Raw genomic sequence first — 24,992 nt, 5'->3', positions numbered from 1 at the left:
CAGGAGACCATGAGACCCAGCAGCCTCAGATTAATTCTCTCTGAAATCCAGCATTGAGGCACAAATAGCAGTATTATACCCTGAAAATCCTAGACTCGCCGCATGGGAGATTACGCTCAAGTTTCCATCGTGTCCAGAACAGCTCTGATGAAAGGGAGCGTCTGAGAGGGAGAAAGGTATGACTTTAGCACATTTATAGTGAACACCAGTGAATGTAGGAGGTGTGCCTTGTCTGGAGGTGGAAAACGTCAGTCTAGGGTGAGCCTGCTTTCAACCGCCAGTTGTCGAGTTAGGGGGAAGACTGGAACCCTAATCTGTGCAGATGAGCTGCAACCACCGCCATTAACTTGGTGAACACCCGTGGGGAGTGTTGTGTAGCCATTTTAGTTATAGCTCCATGCACGTTATTTTAGCATACTAGGCCTGTCGCAGTGCACTTTAACCTATATATATTTTATTCAGCTTCGTTTTATTATTCTTGCAATAGCCACTTTTGCAGTCTTGTTTTATTTCTCTCTATTTGGCTGTTTTTGCCTAGGCCAGCACTACGTTCTCAAACAAGACATTCTTGCTCACTTCTGTGCTTCTTTCAAGGCTGCAATAAGATAGGTTGCCGGTGAAGGTGGTACAAGTTTTGTCTCCGACTTTCATAGAAAAACAAACATCCTTAAGTAGGGACATTTTCTTAGAACATCAGCTGTTTTATTATAAATCACTTCCCTGTCCCTTATACATTAGGGGAAGATTCCAGCCAGAGAACCACAACTGTATGCTGATTGCTGAACGCTTCGCTACAGCTGCTTATGCAGACTTCAGGCCTTTGCTCAGGTATGGGGGATGAGGTCTTCCCAGAGGAATCCTAATGGGCAGAATTAGAGCTTAACACGCTGTGCTCTATCATAGCTTAGATAGGAATTAGTTTATTGACTCTAGTGACAACATGGTAGCATTATTACTATGCTTTACTCTCCTTGTCACAATTTTAATCTTGTCATGCTGTATCGTCCTGGTTATTGCAGCACATGCTTTGCTATCTACGATGCAGTTGCTTCATTAAAATCGTATTGAAACCTATACTGCCTCTGTTTGTCATTGTGTATATGAGACTAATGAAACTGAGAGAAATGGATGGGAACTGAGTGACCACGTTTTCCCTGAGAAATCAATTATGTCATGCGCTCGGCTGCCCAATCATCCCTGCCCTTGGGTAGAGATGAGGCACTGCTAGTTAGCTGGAGCAAAACCCGTATTAGGGCGACAGGTGTCACCTGTAGTGGGTCAGACTCCGTCTCCCATACCGCAGGCGAACCTGCCGCTCAAAATCCAGTAGTCTTATTAGAATACTGAGAGCCTATGCGGCAGGAGCTGGTTTTGTCAAAGGGGAGCACAATGAACTGAAAGTGCTTTTGGCCTACTGTGAACTGTAAGTAACGTTTATGGGCAGGCAGGACAGGAATATGGAAATAAGCGTCTTGCAAGTCCAACGCTACCATCCAGTCTCCAGGTCCAGGGCAGATAAAACCTGAGCCAGAGTGAGCATCTTGAACTTCTTCTTGAAGAAGAGATTGAGAGACCGAAAGTCTAGGATAGGGTGGAGGCCATTGTCCTTTTTGGGTACCAAAAATTAGAGGGAATAGCAACCACAACTTATTTCTGTCACGAGAACCCTGTCTATGGCTCCCTTGGCCAAGAGAGCCACAGCTTCCTTGTGAAGAAAGGGAAAATAATCCATAATCCGATCGTAGGATGGAGGACTATCTGTAAAACCCATCTGTTTGATGTGAAGGGTTGCCAACGGAGAAGGTGATAGCAAATCCTGCCTTCAGCTGGCCCTAGGTGGGGGAGAGTCAGGCTAGGAAGGCTTAGAGGCTTGTGCCGGGGCAGGGGTACATTTGAGATTGGCGGCGGACTGTCCGGACTGCTAGCCACCTGAGCCACGAGGTCGCTGGATCCCGTGCTCTAAGCCACACAGAGACTGGGAATCATGAGCAACATGGTGGCTGGCTGGGAATGGTCACGGTTGAAGTCCCTTCTGTAGCCACGAAAAAGGCAAAAGGCCGACTGGGGGAACCGCCGCGGAGCCCATGGACTTGGCTGTAGCCCAAGAATCCTTGAATTGATGGAGAGCCAAGTCTACCTAGTCTCAAAAGGGACAGGTGTCAAAGGGCATGTCCATCAAGGTAGCTTGGACATCCCCTGAAAAGACAGACATCCTCAGCCAGGTGTGGCGACTCAAGGCCTCTGTCGATGAAATCGCTTTGCCTAGCGATTCAGTCGTGTTTGGGGTGGAGAGAAGCAAACTGCTGGTACCTACCCAGAGGGCCTTGAGATAGTGAGCAGAGTGACCCACCACCGAACAGCTGTGGAACCTACCTCCTTCTGCAGCAAACTTGAGCCCTGCAGCGGCCGTTGCCGGTGACCCCCACCCGAGGTCCCCCACGATTACCAGAAACCGACGACAGCCTAGCCTAGCCCAGTGTTGGTCCTCCCTGGGGCTGGGGGCAGAGGGAGGCTGCCCTTGGACTGCAGCCCCGGGGGGAGGGGCGGCTGGCTGTTGCCACTGCCCTACTTTACTGCGGATCACTGGGCCTCCCGTGCTCTACAGTGTTGCGGAACTGCACCTGCCGGGTCTGGGCCCTGCCCTGTCGGCAGTCCTCCAGAATGTGACACAGGGTCCTGAACTCGCTGCCTGCCCTCCCACATATCACTAAGCTCCCAAGAGCCCTGAAGGAAGGAATCAGGAGCAAATGGTTACCATCCATTGCCACCACGCTGCAATGTGACAGCAACCAGACTAAAGTGCAGGGTTTGGGCCCTAACCACCACACCTAGTCAAGTTTCTACCACTGTAGGAAAGTACCATCTTGCCTGGCATGTTACCCCATATTTCACTGTATATATGTTGTTTTAGTTGTATGTGTCACTGGGACCCTGCCAGCCAGGGCCCCAGTGCTCATAAGTGTGCCCTGTATGTGTTCCCTGTGTGATGACTAACTGTCTCACTGAGGCTCTGCTAACCAGAACCTCAGTGGTTATGCTCTCTCTTTGCTTTCCAAATTGTCACTAACAGGCTAGTGACCAATTTCACCAATTCACATTGGCATACTGGAACACCCTTATAATGCCTTAGTATATGGTACTGAGGTACCCAGGGTATTGGGGTTCCAGGAGATCCCTATGGGCTGCAGCATTTATTTTGCCACCCATAGGGAGCTCTGACAATTCTTACACAGGCCTGCCATTGCAGCCTGAGTGAAATAACGTCCACGTTATTTCACAGCCATTTACCACTGCACTTAAGTAACTTATAAGTCACCTATATGTCTCACCTTTACCTGGTAAAGGTTGGGTGCTAAGTTACTTAGTGTGTGGGCACCCTGGCACTAGCCAAGGTGCCCCCACATTGTTCAGGGCAAATTCCCCGGACTTTGAGAGTGCGGGGACACCATTACACGCGTGCACTATACATAGATCACTACCTATGTATAGCGTCACAATGGTAACTCCGAACATGGCCATGTAACATGTCTAAGATCATGGATTGATCCCCCGAGTCTCTAGCACAGACCCGGGTACTGCCAAACTGCCTTTCCCGGGGTTTCACTGCAGCTGCTGCTGCCAACCCCTTAGACAGGTTTCTGCCCTCCTGGGGTCCAGCCAGGCTTGGCCCAGGAAGCAAGAACAAAGGACTTCCTCAGAGAGAGGATGTTACACCCTCTCCCTTTGGAAATAGGTGTCAGGGCTGGGGAGGAGTAGCCTCCCCCAGCCTCTGGAAATGCTTTGATGGGCACAGATGGTGCCCATCTCTGCATAAGCCAGTCTACACCGGTTCAGGGATCCCCCAGCCCTGCTCTGGCACGAAACTGGACAAAGGAAAGGGGAGTGACCACTCCCCTGACCTGCACCTCCCCTGGGATGTGCTCAGAGCTCCTCCAGTGTGCTCCAGACCTCTGCCATCTTGGAAACAGAGGTGCTGCAGGCACACTGGACTGCTCTGAGTGGCCAGTGCCAGCAGGTGACGTCAGAGACTACTTCTGATAGGCTCTTACCTGTGTTGCTAGCCTATCCTCCTTCCTAAGTAGCCAAACCTCCTTTTCTGGCTATTTAGGGTCTCTGCTTTGGGGAATTCTTTAGATAACGAATGCAAGAGCTGATCAGAGTTCCTCTGCATCTCTCTCTTCACCTTCTGCCAAGGAATCGACGGCTGACTGCTCTGGACGCCTGCAAAACTGCAACAAAGTAGCAAAGACTACTACTGCAACCTTGTATCGCTGATCCGGCCGCCTTCTCAACTGTTTTCCTGGTGGTGCATGCTGTGGGGGTAGTCTGCCTCCGCTCTGCACTAGAAGCTCTGAAGAAATCTCCCGCGGGTCGACGGAATCTTCCCCCTGCAACTGCAGGCACCAAAAGACTGCATCACTGGTCCTCTGGGTCCCCTCTCAGCATGACGAGCGTGGTCCCGGGAACTCAGCAACTCTGTCCAAGTGACTCCCACAGTCCAGTGACTCTTCAGTCCAAGTTTGGTGGAGGTAAGTCCTTGCCTCCCCACGCAAGACTGCATTGCTGGGTACCGCGTGATTTGCAGCTGCTCCGGCTCCTGTGCACTCTTCCAGGATTTCCTTTGTGCACAGCCAAGCCTGGGTCCCCGACACTCTAACCTGCAGTGCACGACCTCCTGAGTTGTCCTCCGGCGTCGTGGGACCTTCTTTTGTGACTTCGGGTGAGCTCCGGTTCACTCTTCTTCGTAGTGCCTGTTCCGGCACTTCTGCGGGTGCTGCTTGCTTCTGAGTGGGCTCCTTGTCTTGCTGGACGCCCCCTCTGTCTCCTCACGCAATTGGCGACATCCTGGTCCCTCCTGGGCCAAAGCAGCATCCAAAAACCCTAACCGCGACCCTTGCAGCTAGCAAGGCTTGTTTGCGGTCTTTCTGAGTGGGAACCCCTCTGCAAGCTTCTTCACGACGTGGGACATCCATCCTCGAAAGAGGAAGTTCCTAGTCCTCTTCGTTCTTGCAGAATCCACAGCTTCTACCATCCGGTGGCAGCTTCTTTGCAACCTCAGCTGTCATTTCCTGGGCATCTGACCACTCCCGACTTGAGTGTGACTCTTGGACTTGGTCCCCTTGTTCCACAGGTACTCTCGTCCGGAAATCCATCATTGTTGCATTGCTGGTGTTGGTCTTCCTTGCAGAATTCCCCTATCACGACTTCTGTGCTCTCTGGGGAACTTAGGTGCACTTTACACCTACTTTTCAGGGTCTTGGGGTGGGCTATTTTTCTAACCCTCACTGTTTTCTTACAGTCCCAGCGACCCTCTACAAGCTCACATAGGTTTGGGGTCCATTTGTGGTTCGCATTCCACTTCTAGAGTATATGGTTTGTGTTGCCCCTATACCTTTGTGCTCTCATTGCAATCTATTGTGAATGTACATTGCTTGCATTGCTTTCTATTGCTATTACTGCATAATTTTGGTATTGTGTACATATATCTTGTGTATATTTGCTATCCTCATACGGAGGGTACTCACTGAGATACTTTTGGCATATTGTCATAAAAATAAAGTACCTTTATTTTTAGTATATCTGTGTATTGTGTTTTCTTATGATATTGTGCATATGACACCAGTGGTATAGTGGGAGCTTTGCATGTCTCCTAGTTCAGCCTAAGCTGCTCTGCTAAGCTACCCTTTTCTATCAGCCAAAGCTGCTAGACACCTCTTCTACACTAATAAGGGATACTTGGACCTGGTGCAGAGTGTAAGTACCCCTTGGTACTCACTACAAACCAGGCCAGACTCCTACAACCACTCCTGGTCACAGTTAGTAATGCCCCCCTGGCCTTGGCACCTTGATTGCCCGTGAGAATACCCTGCTCAGAAACAGAAGAGGCACAAGATGCATCAGAGACTACTCCTGATTCATGGCGCTCCCACCAACAGGCGCTCGAGTCACTCCAGGACAATTTCTCACAAAGGCGCAGTGATGATTCTCAACGGCCTTGCAACTGGCAGACCCCACAAGCGGGTGGCTTTACAACATAGCTAATATGCCACTGGACCCCCAACTGGCCATACCGTGCCCCATTGTCACAGTGTGCCCTTTGTGACTGAGATTGCTGGTGGAACTCTCCCTCCACTTCAGCGACAGGTGCCTCTATAAAAACAGGAGCTATGGCCACTGGGCGGGGGAAAGAGAGACTGCACACTGAAAGATATGCTCACTAAACCCAGGTATCGCAGACCACTGGTAGTACATTTAACTAGAGATGAGGCAGACGCACAGGAAACCCTGCCATTTTTTTAGGCCCTTTTTGCTTCACTTCGGGATGTCTCTATACCCTCAAGAAGGATCTTTCAAATGATATTAAGGAGGTCTGCTGAGACTTAGACAGGTTGGGAGATAGTCTCCTAACTGGAAGACCACAAATCGAGCCGCGATGAGGAGACTGAGCAACTGCAGCAAGAGGTCCTTCGACTTAGAAGCCAGCGGCTTGACCTGCAAGCCCATGGCAAAGATTTAGAAAACCAATTGAGGCCCAACAATATACATACCAAAGGCGTATCTACTGGGGCTGAAGGAACTCTTCTGTTCGATTCTGGAGGTTTCATTAGAGATGGACATCAGGCTTCACAGAGCCCACAGAGTAGGTCCTAAGAGACCAGACACTGTGCCCCTAGCGGACGTATTGGTGTGTGCCCACAATTTCTCACTAAAGCAATGCGTATTCCATGCAGCTCAAGACCAACACCCAATACAGTTCAAAGGCTCTAGGCCGATGCTATATCAAGACTTAGCTGCTTCTACACTCCAGAAACTCAGAGAATTTTACCCTGTCACTGCCCACCTTAGAAATGAGGGCATATCATACTCATGGGGGCACCCCTTCCTGTTGGGCTTCCGCCTGCATGGCAAACTCCACCAACTTCGATCCTTCAGAGAGGTCTGTCAGCTACTGGGTATTGATAATACCCCTGCTGAAGCATCCTAGACTATCCAGCGCGAGCACAGGGCCCGCAGACATCAACAATGAAGGGGCATCGGGCTGCATCATCTGCGGGGCTCTGTCCTGATCCGGAGACAATGGCTAAAGAATAGCAAGGCGATACTAGAGACTCTCTCCAGAAACTCAGCGGGTGCAGATGCGACACGAGCCGGGCTGTGATGCTCCAGTTCTACCATTTTAGGCAGGTGGATTGGGTTGGGGTGTGGGGGGACAGGCTCTCCGGACAACCACATACTCCCAAACACTCTTTTCCAGTTGGATCCTTGATCCAGGACACGGACTCTAGTGGACAATGTTTTATTGGGTATTAATATTATTTTCACTTCTTCTTGGTTTATGTTGGGGGGGAACCTACAGTTGTCGGTCTCACTTTACCACCTCAACAAGTCCTTCTTTTACTTTTCCACTCATCACACTACAGAATTCATATGATGACCCATCATGGCGATGCCAAAAGAGCTCCTTATCCCAGTTGTATGCAACACAACCTACGGAATCTTACCTTTAATGTGAAGGGTCTCAACAACCCTGTTAAGCGCCAGGCCATACTTTCCTATCTCAAACACTCTATGGCAGACATCTGCTTACTCCAAGAAACATTTACTGGCCACCGATTGGCACAGAATGCGTTCCAGGGCCTTTCCACATCAATTCTTCCCCTCCAGCTCCCCCAAACCGCAGTAATAGCCATTCTGGTATCCAGTTCCTTTCGAGGCAAGATAGGCCCTAAACAGGATGAAATTAGAGGTATATTTATGGCTCACTCAGTGTCCCTTGGCAATTACACTTTTACATTAGGGACTGTAAACACCCCTAACGAGGGACAGGAACACTTTTGACGGCCGCAGTGGCTGAGGTCATGGCTACACCAGATCGTCTGGGCTCCTGGTGGGTGACCTAAATCTGTTTCTTAATAATGATCTAGACAGGTATGCCCAGCGCCAGGGTCATACCACGGGCTCTCTCTCAGGATAGTGCGTTCTGGCTAGAAGAAATTGATTTTTTTTGAGGTGGGGAGAACGACATCGGCATACTCCACACCCGCATACCTGCAACTCCACATTTGCTTCCCATGTACATAAAACATACACCCGCATAGATTACTTTCTAGGTACTTCAGGCATTCAATCTATGGCCATGGCCTCAGAGTGAGAACCTCGCTCAATGTCAGACCAGGCTGCGGTGCCCTCATCCTGACCTTTCCGCTGTTGCAGCCTCCACCCAGAATCTGGCGGATGCAAGAAACTCTTGTGCACTGACCTGCGGTTATTAAGCAAATTAATAAAACACTCAAGATTTCCTTAAACAACACCCCAGATGTCTCTATATCCACACTATGGGATACACCTTGAAAGTGGTAGTTAGAGGCGAACTAATCATGATTTCCACAGCAGGCAACAAATTGTGCAGGGACAAAAGAGAATAATTGTCCTGTCATGTCCTGGAACTTGAACATATCCACAAATGCACCAGGGCTCCCCGAGTCTGACATTAACTAGAGGCTACTCAGAAACAACTGGCAAGGCATTGACCTCAACAGAGAGGAATACTGCTTTTGTACTTTGTCTGTACTCCTATGTTGGTGGAGATCGATGTGGGCACCTCCTGGCCAATAGATTACGGGCACAGAGAGACCACGGGTATTCATGCTATACTAAACATGGACGGCTCGGAACATACTGCCAATGCCCAAATAGCCCCTGCCTTTCGCAATTTCTACAAGGAACTATAGGCAGAACATGATGTACCTGAAGACAGCCCAGATCTTTATCTCCAGCACGCCCACACCCCAAAACTAACAATAGCACAGGTATCCGACCTGGTTCACCCAATTCGTATAAAGGAGGTGGTCTGTATCATTGCCAGGCAGAAGCTACTTCAATCGCCTGGCCCTGATGGATTCCATGCACTCTTTTACAAAACCTTCTGCATGACCTTGGCTCCCCTTCTAAATCAACTGATTAACTATATCAAGAACCCAGCCTCGATCCCGCCCTCTGTTTGAAGCTTCAATTGTTGTCATTTGGAAACCAGGCAAAGATAAGCACCATTGCACCTCTCACTGGCCGATATCCCTTTTAAACATCGATATCAAGCTATACACTGGCATTCTGGCAGCTTGCATAGGCCCCTTCTGCACAACCTCATTGCCCCGAACCACGCAAACTTTGTTCCCCATTGCCAATGCAGTGATAATATGAAACTGACAAGGCCCAACGCTCAAACCCAGATCGAATGCTCCCGACTGTGGACGCCAAGAAAGCATTAGATCGGGTCTATTGGTTGTACACAGAAGCTACGCTTAAACACTTTGGATTCGGCGATCGCTTCCTTTTATGGGTTCTTAGCAACTATGGCCACATGGTTGAAACTGTTAGGGTGAATTGGCAGACGTCAGCTCTGTCCCCTATTTGTAGAGGCACGCGTCAGAGGTGCACCCTCTTACCCTTGCTTTTTGCGATGTACATGGACACCCTGGCGCAAAGAATTCACAACAACCCAGGAATTAAAGGGATTTCTTTTGGCGGGGAAGACCACACCATTAGTTTGTATGCTGATGATGTCCTGATGGCTCTGGAACAGCCCTCCACCTCCCTCCCGGCTTTTTTGAATGATCTGGAGGCCTTCGAACATGCGGCGGGATTCCGAGTGAATGTGTACAAATCCGAAGCCCTCAATCTTTCCCTCACACCGGTCACACAACTGTCCCCATTCTGCAGTTATTAGAAACAATGGGCATCTACTTTCATCCCCTACCTGGGTATACAATTGGCCCCTACAGCCAAGACGACTGCACCCCTCAATTTTAAGACTTTAAACCAACAGAATAAAACATAATTAGCCAGATGGAAGGCATATCACCCTTTTGGCTTGGCCAAGTGGCCGCTGTGAAAATGTCAATCCTGCCTGAGATCCTATTCCTTTTTCAGGCTTTGCCAGTTGAACCCCCCCAATGATGCCATCCAGGCCCCGCAGCGTGACTCCAATCGCTTTGTGAGGGTCAATGGCTGTTTCCGCATGTGGAAGGAGCGGAATTTCAGACCTCCAAATGAAGGTGGCCTGGGCACTCCGAAACATTTACAGGTGCCACAACTTTGGTTCCTACTCGAATGGTCTCGGGAGGAATCAGAAAAACACTTGCTGTTCATGGATAGAGTGGTAGCGGGGCAGCATCTCTGGGAAATCCCCTTTCTGCATTAGAATCCCCAACTGGGAAGTCTCTGTCTCTCTTCCATCACTAAAGCCTCTATAGAGGTATGGGATCAAGTGAGGGCACGAGGAGGCCTGACCTCTATCCCCTCCCCGTTGACACAGATAGTTGGCAATATGGATTTCACTCCGGAACTCGATCTAACAGCATTCCACCACTGGCAACGAGCTGGATGCTGGTCCATCAGCCATTTATTTGATGGGGAGAGGCCCCTCCCCTTTGAACAACTCTGATCAGACTATGCAATACATGAAACTGAGCGACTGCACTACCTCCAAATCAGGCACAGGGTAATGCATCCTACAGTCTGCCCTGGGCACAACGCTCTCGCACCACTTTTGAAAAGTGGCTGTTCATTAAGACATCTAATAAATGCCTTATCACTAAACTCTACAGCCTCTAATGCCTGCCCTCCCCCACAGGTCTGTAGGAAAGTACCCTCTTTTTGGCATGGTTTCCCCCACTTTTTGCCTGATGGCAGTATGTTTTGACTAACCAGGACCCCAGTGACTGTCCTCTCTCCCTCTAAATTTGGTTGTTCCAGACTTAGTACACCCCACAATTGGCATACTGGTGCCCCCCTATAAGTCCCTAGAATATGGCACCTAGGTACCCCGGGCATTGGGACAGCAGGAGTTTCCCATGGGCTGCAGCATGTATTATGCCACCCATGGGAGCCCATACAAAATGTGTATGCGGGCCGGTCATTGCAGCCTGCGTGAAAAGGTGCATGCGCCCTTTCACTACAGGTCACTGCACAAGGTCATTTTAAGTCACCCCTATTGCAGGCCCTGCTAGCCCAGGGGGCAAGGTGCAAGTACCTGTGTGTGAGGGCACCCATAGATGAGCAGAGGTGCCCCTACGAACTCCAGCTCCATTTTCCTGGACTTCATAGGTGTGAGGAAGCCATTTACCAGTTGTAGGAAAATGCCTCATGGGATGGTTACCCCCTAACATTTTGCCTTTTGTTGATGCTAGATATGATTGAAAGTGTGCTGGGATCCTGTTAACCAGGCCCCAGCACCAGTGTTCTTTCCCTAAAATGTACCTTTCTCTCCACAACTGGCACAGCCCTGGCACACAGTCAAGTCCCTTGTAAATGGTACCCCTGGTACCAAGGGCCCTGTGGCCAGGGAAGGTCTCTAAGGGCTGCAGCATGTATTATGCCACCCTGGGGACACCTCACTCAGCACATGCACACTGTCTCACAGCTTGTGTGTGCTGGTGGGAAGAAAATGACTAAGTCGACATGGCACTCTCCTCAGACTGCCATGCCCTCAACCCACTGCCTGTGGCATAGGTAAGTTACCCTTCTAGCAGGCCTTACAGCCCTAAGGCAGGGTGCACTATACCACAGGTGAGGGCATAGGTGCATGAGCACTATGCCCCTACAGTGTCTAAGCCAAATCTTAGACATTGCAAGTGCAGGGTAGCCATAAAGAGTATATGGTCTGGGAGTTTGTCAAACATGAACTCCATAGTTTCATAATGGCTACACTGAATTCTGGGAAGTTTGGCATCAAACTTCTCAGCACAATAAATCCACACTGATGCCAGTGTGGGATTTATTGAAAAATATACACAGCGGGCATCTTAGAGATGCCCCTGTATACCATTCTAAAAGCTAGGGTTAGGCTGACCAGTTCCTGCCAGCCTGCCACATCCAGACGGGTATCTGGCCACATGGGGTGAGTGCCTTTGTCACTCTGTAGCCAGGAACAAAGCCTGCACTGGGTGGAGGTGCTTCTCATCTCCCCCTGCAGGAACGGTAACACCTGGCGGTGAGCCTCAAAGGCTCTAGCCTGGTGTTACAGCACCCCAGGGCACTCGAGCTAGTGGAGATGCCCGCCCCTCCGGACACAGCCCCTACTTTTGGTGGCAGGTCCGGAGGAGATAATGAGAAAAGCAAGGAGAAGTCACCCACCAGTCAGGACAGCCCCTAAGTTGTCCTGAGCTGAGGTAACCCTTGCCTTAAGAAATCCTCCATCTTGTTTTGGAGGATTCCCCCAGTAGGATTAGGGATGTGCCCATCCCCCTCAGGGAGGAGACCCCATACCTAAACACACCACTAAATTGAGTATTTAGGAGCGACCCTGAACCCAGGAAATCAGATTCCTGCAACCTGAAGAAAGAAGAAGGACTGCTGACCTGAAAGCTCCGCAGAGACGACAGAGACAACAACTGACTTGGTCCGAGCCTTACCGGCCTGTCTCCAGACTCAAAGAACCTGCACAGCGATGCATCCAGCAGGACCAGTGACCTCTGAGGACTGAGAGGATTGATCTGTACCTAAAGGACCAAGAAACTCCTGAGGACAGCGGATCTGTCCAAAAACAGCTACAAGAAACCAACTTTAAAGAGTCTCTCGTCTCACTCCAGAAGCGTGAGTCTTCACACTCTGCCCCTGGCTCGAGTTCAGGAGAACCAACACCGCAGAGAGGATCCCCAGGTGACTCCAACGATGTGGGCACCCTGTGTCGACCTCCCTGCACCCCTACAGGGACGCCTGCAGAGAGGATCCAGAGGCTCCAGCTGACCGCTACTGCCTGGCCAAAGCCTGGACCAAGCACTGCACCTGCAGCCCCAGGACAGAGAGGAACCACCCACCAGTGCAGGAGTGACCAGCAGGCGGCCCTCATCCTAGCCCAGTTGGTAGCCGGCCCGAGTAGCTTCCCTGTGCCCTGCCTGCATCACCAGAGTGACCCTCGGGTCCCTCCATTGCTTTCAACTCAAAACTCAACACCTACGTGTGTCCCCCAGTGCTCTACAAAACTCCCCTGGGTCTGCTCCCAGAGGACGCAGGTACTTACCTGCCAGCAGACTGGAACCAGAGCACCCCTGTTCTCCACAGATGCATATATTATTTGGGCCCTCCTTTGACCTCTGCACCTGACCGGCTCTGTATTGCTGGTGCTGTGGGTTTGGGGTTGCCTTGAACGCCCAATGATGGGCTGCCTGTGCCCAGGAGACTGAACTTGTAAGTGCTTTACTCACCTGAGAAACTAACCATTACTTACCTCCCCCAGAAACTGTTGATTTTTGCAGTGTCCACTTTTAAAATAGCTTATTGCCATTTTGCCAAAACTGTGTATACTACTGTTTTAATTCAAAGTTCCATACTTACCTTTGTGAAGTACCTCACAATTTATGTACTTACTTAAATTCTGAATCTTGTGGTTCTAAAATAAATTAAGAAAAGAATATTCTTCTATATAAAAAACTATTGGCATGGAGTTGAGCCTTTGAGTGTGTGTTCTCATTTATTGCCTGTGTGTGTACAACAAATGCTTAACACTACCCTCTGATAAGCCTACTGCTCGTCCACACTACCACAAAATAGAGCATTAGTATTATCTAATTTTGCCACTATCAACCTCCGAGGGGAACCCTTGGATTCTGTGCACACTGGAAAGTGTAGGGATAGACTCCTCACACTCTCTGGTAAAGATGCAGAATCTTATGACCTCATGAAGGCTACCCTGATTGAGGGCTTTGGATTCCCAACTGAGGAGTACTAGATTAGGTTCAGGGGGCTCACAAATCCTCAAGCCAGACCTGGGTTGATTTTGTTGACTTCTCAGTCAAAACACTAGATGGTTAGATAACTGGCATTGGTGTATGTGATTATGATGTGCTGTATAATATATTTATGAAAGAACATCTGTTAAGTAATTGCTTCAATGACAAACTGCATCAACATCTGTTAGACCTAGGTCCAATTTCTCCCCGAGAATTTGGAAAGAATGCAGACCACTGGGTCAAGACAAGGGTGACAAAGGCTTCCACAGGGGGTGACCAAAAGAAAGGGGTCACAAAGCCTCCTCAGGGGAAGGGTGGTGAGCCATCCAAGGACAAAAACAGAGTCTTCTACAGGGCCCCAAAAACCTGCTCAGAAGGGTGGGACCCGAGCCTCTTCACAGTCCACAAATAAGGGTAAAAACTTTGATCCCAAAAAGGCCTGGTGTCACAACTGTAGACAGCATGGACACCAAACTGGAGACAAGGCCTGTCCAAAGAAATGTCCTACAACAACTACTACTCTAGTTAGTACTGGAATAGCCAGTCTCCAGGTGGGATCAACAGTGTGCCCAGAGCAAATCAGGGTCCACACTGAAGATACTTTAGTCTCAGTAGGTGGGGTGAATTTAGCCATACTTGCTGCCTGGCCGCCTAACATGCAAAAATACAGGCAGCAGCTCTTGATATGTGGGAATAGGGTACAAGCCCTGAGGGATACAGGTGCCAGTGTCAATATGGTGGCAGACAAACTGGTTTCCTCAGGACAGTACCTGGCTGGACAGACATATCCAGTCACAAATGCTGACAATCAAACTAAAGTCCATCCCAGGGCAATGGTAACTTTAGAACGGGGAGGGGTCACTGGCCTGAAACAGGTGGTAGTCTCCTCTGCAATTCCAGTACAATGGCTGCTAGTGAATGATCTGGAGTCCACAGCATGGGCTGAGGTAGAGCTCAAGACCCATGCAGCCATGCTGGGCATCCCTGAACTGGTGTGTGTCAAGACTAGAGCACAATGAAGAGCACAGGGTGAAAAAGAAGTGTTGGAATCTGGAATAATGGCCCAACCTTCCAAGAGGAAAGGAAAGAAGACTGGGGGACCAGCTTCTTCTCAGCAAAAGAAACAGAACCTCTCTTCTCAGGAAGATGTTCTATTCCCTGTGGGAACTGAGTCCATGGGGCTGGTGCCTTATCAGGTAGAGCTCTTGGGCCCAGGGGGACCCTAAAGGGAACAGCTGTGTAAGGGACAAAAGAGCTGTCCCAATCTTGAAGGCCTAAGACAGCAAGCAGCTGTGAAAGAAAAAGGTCATGTCAGTGGAACCCAAAGGGTCTATTGGGAAGATGAACTCCTTTACACTGAGGCAAGAGATCCCAAACCTGGTGCCACTAGAAGAGTGGTGGTGCCTCAGGAGTTTAGATAGTTCATTCTGAACTTAGCCCATGACATTCCCCTTGCTGGGCATTTGGGACAAACCAAGACTTGGGAAAGAATAGTCAACCATTTCTACTGGCCCAATGTGTCCCAGAAGGTTAAGGAGTTTTGCACCTCCTGTGTTATCTGTCAAGCAAGTGGTAAGACAGGTGGCCATCCAAAGGCCCCCCTCATTCCACTTCCAGTGGTGGGGGTCCCCTTTGAAAGAGTGGGAGTGGACATAGTGGGTCCACTTGAACCTCCCACAGCATCAGGGAACCAACATATACTGGTAGTAGTGGATCATGCTACCAGGTACCCTGAGGCGATTCCCCTTAGGTCCACTGCTGCTCCTGCAGTAGCCAAAGCACTCATAGGTATTTTTACCAGAGTGGGATTTCCTAAGGAGGTGGTTTCTTACAGAGGTACCAACTACCTAAAGCATATGTGGAATGAGTGTGGGGTGACTTACAAGTTCACCACACCATACCATCCACAAACCAATGGTCTTGTAGAAAGGTTTAACAAGACATTGAAGGGCATGGTCATGGGGCTCCCTGGAAAAACTCAAAAGGAGATGATGGGATGTCCTCTTGCCATGCCTGCTTTTCGCCTACAGAGAGGTGCCACAGAAGGGAGTAGGGTTTTCCCTCTTTGAGCTTCTGTTTGGCCATCCTGTAAGGGGACCACTGGCACTTGTAAAAGAAGGTGGGGAGAGTCCTCTCCATGAGCCTAATCAAGATGTAGTGGACTATGTACTAGGCCTCCGCTCAAGGATGGCAGAGTACATGGAAAAGGCAAGCAAAAACCTTGAGGCCAGTCAACAACTCCAGAAGTTGTGGTATGACCAAAAGGCTGCTATGGTCGAGTTTCAGCCAGGACAGAAAGTCTGGGTACTGGAGCCTGTGGCTCCCAGGGCACTTCAAGACAGATGGAGTGGCCCCTACTCAGTGCTAGAGAAAAAGAGCCAGGTCACTTACTTAGTGGACCTGGGCACTAGCAGGACACCCAAGAGGGTGATCAATATTAACTGCCTTAAGCTCTATCATGACAGGGCAGATGTAAACAGGCTGATGGTTATTGTTGAGGGTCAAGAAGCAAAGAGTGAATCTCTCCCTGACCACCCCTCCACTGACCCTAAAGATGGCTCAGTAGATGGAGGTATCTTCTAAGACACCCTCTCTGGCCAACAGCAAGCGGACTGCAGGAAAGTCCTCCAGCAGTTTGATGAGCAGTTTTCTTTGACCCCTGGTCAGACACACCTGTGTACCCATGATGTGGACACAGGAGACAGTTTACCTGTCAAGAATAAAATATTCAGACAGTCTGCCCAGGTCAAAGAAAGCATCAAAGTGGAAGTCCACCATGTGCTGGAATTGGGAGTGATAGAGCACTCTGACAGTCCCTGGGCTAGCCCAGTGGTCTTGGTCCCCAAACCTCACACCAAAGATGGAAAGAGAGAGATTAGGTTTTGTGTGGACTACAGAGGGCTCTCAACTCTGTCACCAAGACAGATGCTCACCCCATACCAAGGTCAAATAAGTTAATAGACACATTAATTGCAGCCAAATTCTTAAGTACCTTTGACTTGACAGCAGGGTACTGGCAAATCAAAATGGCACCTGTAGCGAAGAAAAGACAGCATTCTCTAACCCTGATGGGCATTATCAGTTTACTGTTATGTCCTTTGGCTTAAAGAATGCCCCTGCCACCTTCCAAAGGTTAGTGAATCAAGTCATTGCTGGCCTGGAGTCCTTTAGTGCAGCATATCTAGATAATACTGCTGTCTTTGGCTCTAACTGACAGGATCACCTGGTCCACCTGAAGACGGTTTTGCAGGCCCTGCAAGCAGTAGGCCTCTATCAAGGCATCTAAATGTCAGATAGGGCAGGACACAGTGGTTTACTTGGGACACCTTGTAGGTGGAGGCCAAGTTGAGCCACTCCAACCCTAGAATTAGACTATTCTGGACTGGGAAGCTCCAAAAACCCAGACTCAAGTCAGAGCATTCCTTGGCTTGACTGGATACTACAGGAGGTTTGTGAAGGGATATGGATCCATAGTGACACCCCTCACAGAACTTACCTCTAAGAAAATGCCCAGAAAAGTTAACTGACCTTGAACTGTCAAAAGGTTTTTGACACCCTGAAAGAAGCTATGTGCTCAGCACCAGTTTTGAAAGCTCCAGATTATTCAAAGCAGTTAATTGTGCAGACTGGTGCCTCTGAGAATGAGATAGGAGCAGTTCTATCCCAAACCAATGAGGATGGCCTTGACCAGCAAGTTGCTTTTATTAGCAGGAGGTTACTCCCCAGGGAGCAGCGTTGGAGTGCCATAGAGAGGGAGGCCTTTGCTGTGGTTTGGTCCCTGAAGAATTTGAGACCATAACTGTTTGGTACTCACTTCACAGTTCAAACTGATCATAGACCTCTCAGGTGGCTTATGCAAATGAAAGGAGAGAACCCTAAACTGTTGAGGTGATCCATATCCCTACAGGGAATGGAATTTGTAGTGGAACATAGACCTGGGACTGCCCATGCCAATGCAGATGGCATTTCCAGGTGCTTCCACTTAGAAAATGAAGACTCTCTTGGAAAAGGTTAGTCTCATCCTCTTTTGTTGTGGGGGAGGGGGGAGTTGTGTAGGAAAATGCCTCTCATGGCATGGTTACCCCCTAACTTTTTGCCTTGTGTTGATGCTAGTTATAATTGAAAGTGTGCTGGGACCCTGCTAACCAGGCCCCAGCACCAGTGTTCTTTCCCTAAACTGTACCTTTGTCTCCACAATTGCATAGCCCTGGCACACAGTTAAGTACCTTGTAAATGGTACCCTGGTACCAAGGGCACTGTGGCCAGGGAAGGTCTCTAAGAGCTGCAGCATGTATTATGCCACCCTGGGGACCCTCCAGAAGCATGAGTCTTCACAATCTGCACCCGACACCCCCGGCTCGAGTCCCGGAGAACCAACACCACAGAGAGGACCCAGAGGTGACTCCAATGACGTGGGCACCCTGTGTTGACCTCCCTGCACCCCCACAGCGACGCCTGCAGAGAGGATCCAGAGGCTCCCCCTGACCTCGACTGCCTGGTAAAAAAGGAACCTGACGCCTGGACCAAGCACTGCCCGCAGCCCAAGACAGAGAGGAACCACCCACCAGTGCAGGAGTGACCAGCAGGTGGCCCTCATCCTAGCCCAGTCGGTGACTGGCCCGAGAAGCCCCCATGTGCCCTGCCTGCATTGCCAGAGTGACCCCCAGGTCCCTCCATTGCTCTCAACGCAAAACACGACACCTACTTTACACATAGCATCCGACCACCCCTGTGCAGCTGAGGGTGTATTTTGGGTGCTTGTGTGCCCCCCCCACCAGGGCTCTACAAAACCCCCCTGGTCTGCTCCCCGAGGACGCAGGTACTTACCTGCCAGCAGACTGGAACCAGAGCACCCCTGTTCTCCATAGGCGCCTATGTTATTTGGGCCCTCCTTTGACCTCTGCACCTGACAGCCCTGTGTTGCTGGTGCTGTGGGTTTGGGGTTGCCTTGAACCTCCAACGGTGGACTGCCTATGCCCAGGAGACTGAACTTGTAAGTGCTTTACTTACCTGAGAAACTAACTATTACTTACCTCCCCCAGGAACTGTTGATTTTTGCAGTGTTCACTTTTAAAATTGCTTATTGTCATTTTTGCCAAAACTGTGTATACTACTGTTTTAAATCAAAGTTCCATACTTACCTGTGTGAAGTACCTTACAATTTATGTACTTACTTAAAGTCTGAATCTTGTGGTTCTAAAATAAATTAAGAAAATGTAAATATTTTTCTGTATAAAAACCTATTGGCCTGGAGTCAAGTCTTTGAGTGTGTGTTTTAATTTATTGCCTGTGTGTGTACAACAAATGCTTAACAGTACCCTCTGATAAGCCTACTGCTCGACAACACTACCACAAAATAGAGCATTAGTATTATTTAATTTTTGCCACTATCAACCTCTTAGGGGAACCCTTGGAATCTGTGCACACCATCTTTCACTTTGAGATAGTATATACAGAGCCAACTTCCTACACTGTGTACTGAACACAGGTATCCTGTGTCCAGCTACATAATGGTAACTACGAACCTGGGCATCTTTGGTATCAAATATGTCAGATCATACCCCAATACTGTTGTCAGTATTGGTTGTATGATTCCATGCACTCTGGGGGCTCCTTAGAGGACCCCCAGATTTGCTCCTACCAGTTTGCAGGCTTTTACCAGGCAGCCCCCGCTGCTGCCATCCTACAGACAGGTTTCTGCCTTCCTGCTGCTTGACCAGCTCAAGGCCAGGAAGGTAGAACAAAGGATTTCCTTTGGGAGAGGGTGGCAACACCCTCTCCCTTTGAAAACAAGCGTTACATGCGTGGGGAGGGACAGCCTCTCCAAGCCACTGGTATGCTTTGAAGGGCACATTTGGTGCCCTCCTTGTATATACCAGTCTGCACCAGTCCAGGGACCCCAGTCCCTGCTCTGGCATGAAACTGGACAATGGACCACTCCCCTGCCTATCACCACCCCAGGAGTGGTGCCCAGAGCTCCTCCAGGTGGCCACTTGATTCTGCCATCTTGAATCCAAGGTGGGCAGATGCCACTGGGAACATCTGAGTGGCCAGAACAAGCAGGTGACATCACAGTCCCCTCCTGATAGGTGGTCACCCTGCTAGGTGACCAATTCCCCTTCCTGGGCTATTTAGGGTCTCCCTCTTGCAAGGATCCTCAGATTTGATGTGCAATATTCCAGCTGGACTCCTCTACATCAGTGGTTCCTAACCTGTGGTCCGGGGACCCCTGGGGGTCCGCAAAGCCTCCTTAGAGGCTCCGCGACTGCTCAGAAAATACACTAAAATTAACAGATTAGGTCCCCAGCTTTCAGTAATGGCTTAGTAGGGGGTCCCCGGATTCCAATAATGATTCAGTGGGGGTCCCCGGGTTCCAATAATGATAAAGTGGGGGTCCACAGATGTGAAAAGGTTGGGAACCACTGCTCTACATCGTTCACCTTCTGGCCACTGGAACTGCAACTGGACCCTCCAGGAACTGACAATCTGCAACTACAGCGACAAGACTGCTCTGCAACATTGTTTCTCTGGCTCCATCCAGCAACTGCAACATTTCCCCGGCTGTGCATCCTCTGAGGGTGATGAGTCTTCAGTCTGCACAAGAAGCAAGAAGGAATCTCCCATGGAGTGAAGGAGATACTTGCCTGCATCCGCAGGCACCAACTACAACGACCAGCTGCGGGGATCTCCTCTCCTTTAAAGCTGCGTGGATCCTGCATCATGGATGGATGGTCTGGAGTGGTTCTCTTGGTCTTCTCTACCAGCAGTCCAACTTGGAAGATGGTAAGCCCTTGCCTCTCCATGCAGGACAGTACTCTGTGCACCGCATCTCTTGCAGCTACTAAGGCTTGTTGGCATCTCCTCTAAGGGATCTTCAGGTTCCGTGTAGCACCAGCACTCTTCCCTGCGATGCACAGCCCTCTGCGTGCTTCTCCAGCAATGTGGGACTTCTTTCTAGGTGTGCTGCGTGGGCTTCACAGCGACTCCTGTGCTTGCTGCCTGTGGGGGCTGCCGCCTCTTCCTGCAACTCTCCTCACTGCTGAGGGTCTCCCCTTCATGGGTTGAGCCCCCCTGGACCTTGCTGGTTCCCGGCAGCCCTGCATTTCTTCATCCATGACTCTTGCCTTTGCCAAGACTTGTTGGTGGTTTTCCACACCTCTGATCGACTGCAACTCTCCTTCCGACATGGGACATCAACTACATCACTTCAGGAACTCTTCTGCTGCACTGCTCCAGTGCTGCAGTGCTGACCGTCTTCATCCACTGTCGACCTCGTTCTGCATCCACAGACGGGTGCGTAGTGGCTCCTGCCACAACCCGACACTGCAATGCGAACTGGAACTGGTCCCCTTCATTTAAACGTCTTTCTCTACCAGGATGCACCTTTGGTTTCTTGCAGTTGTCTGGGTCTTGCAAAATCCTCTTCTTTAGTCCTTTGCGTAGGTGTGGGGAGAACTAGGTACTTGCTTTTTTTTATCCTGGACGCAGGGGGCACTCTGGTACTTTCCTTTTGGGGTTCCAAGTTCCTCCAGCTCCCCTCCACTGATTACACTTCCTTGAATGGGGGACCGACTTTCGTATTCCACTTACTTAGTAAATGGTTTGGTCCTCCCCTAAGGCCTTCAGTACTTACTATTGTTTTCACCGTTTCCTATTGCCTTTTATGCTTGTCACTGACTCCTGATGTGTACATGATTGTGTGCTTACTTACTTCCAGTTGGGGACTACCTATACAATATTTTGGTATTTGTGTTATCATAATAAAGTACCTTTATGTTTGTAACACTGTGTGGTTCTTTCATGTATGTAAGTGTGGTGCTACTACAGTGGTATTGCATAAGCTTTGCAGGTCTCCTAGCTAAGTCTAGACTGCTCATCCACAGCTACCTCTAGAGAGCCCTGGCTTCCTAGACACTGACTACACCTCAGTAATAGGGGATACCTGGACCTGATATGAGGGGATAACACCATAGGTTCTCACCACACACCAGGCCAGCTTCCTACAAGGTAAAATCGACAAGCCAGCAGCGTTAGGAATTAGAGCTCAGACGCTCAATGACCCAGAAGGATGGGGAGAAATATACTATTGTGTGTGGCACACAGCCCGTAAGACAGCCAGTACTGAAACTGCTACCAAGATTTTATTGGTACCTCACGCCAGCCCCCGTACATCAGAGTAATCCAACGCGAAAACCACAGTGCTGGTGTGCCTGCGGTTCCCCTGGCCCCTTACTGCACCTACTACAGGAAAGCCGGAAACTCACCTCCTGCTGGTCACAATTATTAGACGATATAGACCGCCCACCTTAACACCCAGATTCCTCAATTTCCTGCTTACACAACTCTGTGATTGCCCAATGCTCTCACCTTTCTGCTCAAATTCCGTAGTGGGCAACAGATCGAACTGCCCTTGGGGGCGGCACCACAGAATATCCTGGCACATTAGGGTGCTGAAAAGATTCCTTCCTAACAGGGGTGTCTCCACCGCTGCTGGTACATACTAGGGATGGAAAAGTTGATCCTTACTCTCTCAGTGAAGGGCACTTCATATCTTGACTTTTGGCATCCCTTTATTGCCTTACTATCCATTGAATTTCGTGAACTCACTTGCCTCAGATATCTCCGCCTTCTCCAGTTAACAGACTTCTGTATATCCCAACCATGAGAGTACCAATTAGGATAACTGGTCACGAAATGCAAGACCACATTATTCATTATATTCTCTTGCACTGTGGTTCCAAAGAGGGACTTTGGTGATTGGTATGTTTATTCATATTTGTACTATGGATGGTAAGCCATAGGAGCTCACGTTTACACTATAGTTTCTCTGTACTGAAATTCAATTAAGAGATTTGAACCGTAAGAGAAAGTGCCAACAAAAATAGCAGGCCTTACCGTGAATCATTGTAGATATGCCAGCCAGAAGGATCCTTACAGTAGGCAGTGTAATGTCCATAGTGCACGCTGCCTGAGTGGTTGCACAGAGCATAAAGATTGTACACCGGGTTACCTGTAACCACAAACAAAACAAACTTGAACCAGGCCTTCCAGAAACAATATATTAGTTCTTCAGCAACAGGAATATATGGCATATTTAGAAGCTTAACAGCTTCAAATATTCTTCAACATAGATTGCTAAAGTAACCGAATCTTCATTTTATGCCGCTAACACACATGGGCATTCCATTTACACTGTACATAGAGCAACATTAACATCACATACAAAACTGATTGCCTCAGGGAGCACGACAAAATCCACGATTCAGAACACTATCGTCATAGCTAGGTCAATCGGTCACATGGATCTGTTCGCTCTGCAAGTTCATGAAAGGAGAGCATTGCAATGTAGGTGTAGACTGTAATGCCAAGCTGTTTACCAATTTACCACACTAAAATATAGACCTTAACAAAATGTAAACACCGGTAAAAAAAAAAAAAAAAAGGAACGCAAGTGGACCACTGCCACAATAGGGGGCAAGCCTAAAGTAAGTAAGGGCAAAGGGAGATCTGTAATTAGAGGTCACCATCTTGCTCCAGAAATGGAAAGTTGTATACTTAGTGAGCCTTCCTGTACTAATCTACCATCGTTGTCTACCTGTTGATAAAGCTTCCAACTCTGATTCACGAATAGTACTGGTTTAGAGTGTCTAACATTAATTAGTACTAATACTGTTTGGCATGATTAAACATGGTATCTCATCTCTCAAATGCATAATTTGGTATAAACCTTAATTTGGTTAAGTATATGAAACATGCTGGTTCGATTTATTATGATGAGTTAAATTATGTTAATAGTATGTTGCTTATTTCGATACAGGGTAAATTGATGCTTATCTTGGCCATTGAAAGATGACACCGCACGTTTGGGAGGAGAGTAGAAAAAGGTTTAGCAATAGTGTGATTCCGTTTTCATATTAGAACACGAACTGTCACTCCTGATATAGGACCCAGACTTTGGTAAGGGGAATTTGGGACTTCGAGTAATTTACCACTTCTTGTGTGTGATTTATCAATGTGGTGCGCCATGTAGAGACTGTGTTACTTAGTACAGATCTTGAACTGCGTGGGCAATTAAAAAAAAATGTACAGTGCCTTTTTACCAAAATGAACTTGCCTATCCCTATATTAATATAGGGTAAGTCAACAGACATTGATTTGATAGACTGCTGACATTGCAGACTATCAATACAACATTTTATGTTTTGATACAGGTTAAAATGGCACTTGGATTATTTACTGTAGTCATCTAAGCAAGGCGTGGAACGTGACATATATTTTTTGATTCCCCTGAGTGGTGCATAGATACCATTAGACGAGGAAAATATAAAGGGTCTGACTATGGCAGCATTCCCCTTTCGTACTGGAACTCGATGTGCTGGTCTGGACACCGCATATGGATTATGACGTATAATTTGGGATTTTGGGCAATGTTTATATCGTGCTTGTCTTTTAACAATATGATTATAATAGTGACAAGCAGGTGCTACCTTAATACATCTATCCCTACCCTGGAAATGAGTATTGATTTGCTGAAGCATATGTTTGTTGGTAGGCTGTGCGACTGGTTGAGCACTTATATGAGGTGCCCTTTCCGAATGTGGGTGTGTAGGATTATATTCAATAGAATGTTGGCTTTTTGAGCTGGCAGCGGCGGGAGTTTGCAAAAGACGCTGAATGGCTCCCGGGTTACTGGAGTAGTGAACTTTTGTCATGACTTGCGTTGTTATTTGTAAACTGTTTTTTTGTATGTTGGAAGTGTGGTATGTAATCGGATTAACTAAACAGTTTTTTTTGTCTTGTTAGGATTTAGTGACTGATTCAGATTGGTGGTTATTTTACTTTTTTACGAGGTGTCCACCATAACCCTTTTTCCCTCAACATATGCGGGTGCAAGATGGTGTATATCTATGACTCGCCATATAAATACATGTTCCAAGTTGGAAATTACTCATACAGGATCATACTTCGTGGTGATGATGTTGAGATTGGACCAGCATGTATCTGTTAAAGGACCTTGATAATATGGATGAGCGTATATGGTATGTGATATTCATGACATTCTTTAGAAACCTTTTAATTGTGTGTGGTGTTACCCAAGTCCTTTACACCAAGGAGGTAAAAATGTCTTTACGTTAATAAACAAAACTAAGTTGTGTTTTAGTAATGGAAACCAATGTTCTTTGGGACAAGTGTCCAGACAAAAATGCTTTGTGAACGTATGGAAGGATGCCCATGTAGCTACCTGGCAAATTTAAGGGAAGG

The 24,992-nt window shown here is 48.5% G+C and overlaps 1 protein-coding gene across 5 annotated transcripts in view; it reads right to left on the bottom strand.

Annotated features, from left to right (window-relative positions):
- The window catches only part of USP21 (ubiquitin specific peptidase 21), a 409,008-nt gene that overhangs the window by 27,730 nt on the left and 356,286 nt on the right, over nucleotides 1–24,992 (bottom strand). For all 5 annotated transcript variants that reach the window (XM_069217823.1, XM_069217824.1, XM_069217825.1 and 2 more), the window contains one exon: nucleotides 22,626–22,740. In XM_069217823.1, coding sequence (XP_069073924.1) covers nucleotides 22,626–22,740 — 115 coding nt within the window. The remainder of the gene's footprint in view (nucleotides 1–22,625; nucleotides 22,741–24,992) is intronic.

This window comes from Pleurodeles waltl, chromosome 12, assembly GCF_031143425.1.
Source record: "Pleurodeles waltl isolate 20211129_DDA chromosome 12, aPleWal1.hap1.20221129, whole genome shotgun sequence".
In the NCBI taxonomy this organism is placed as follows: domain Eukaryota; kingdom Metazoa; phylum Chordata; class Amphibia; order Caudata; family Salamandridae; genus Pleurodeles; species Pleurodeles waltl.
The sequence above is the reverse complement of the archived record's forward strand: the minus strand, read 5'-3'. Positions and strand labels throughout refer to the sequence as shown.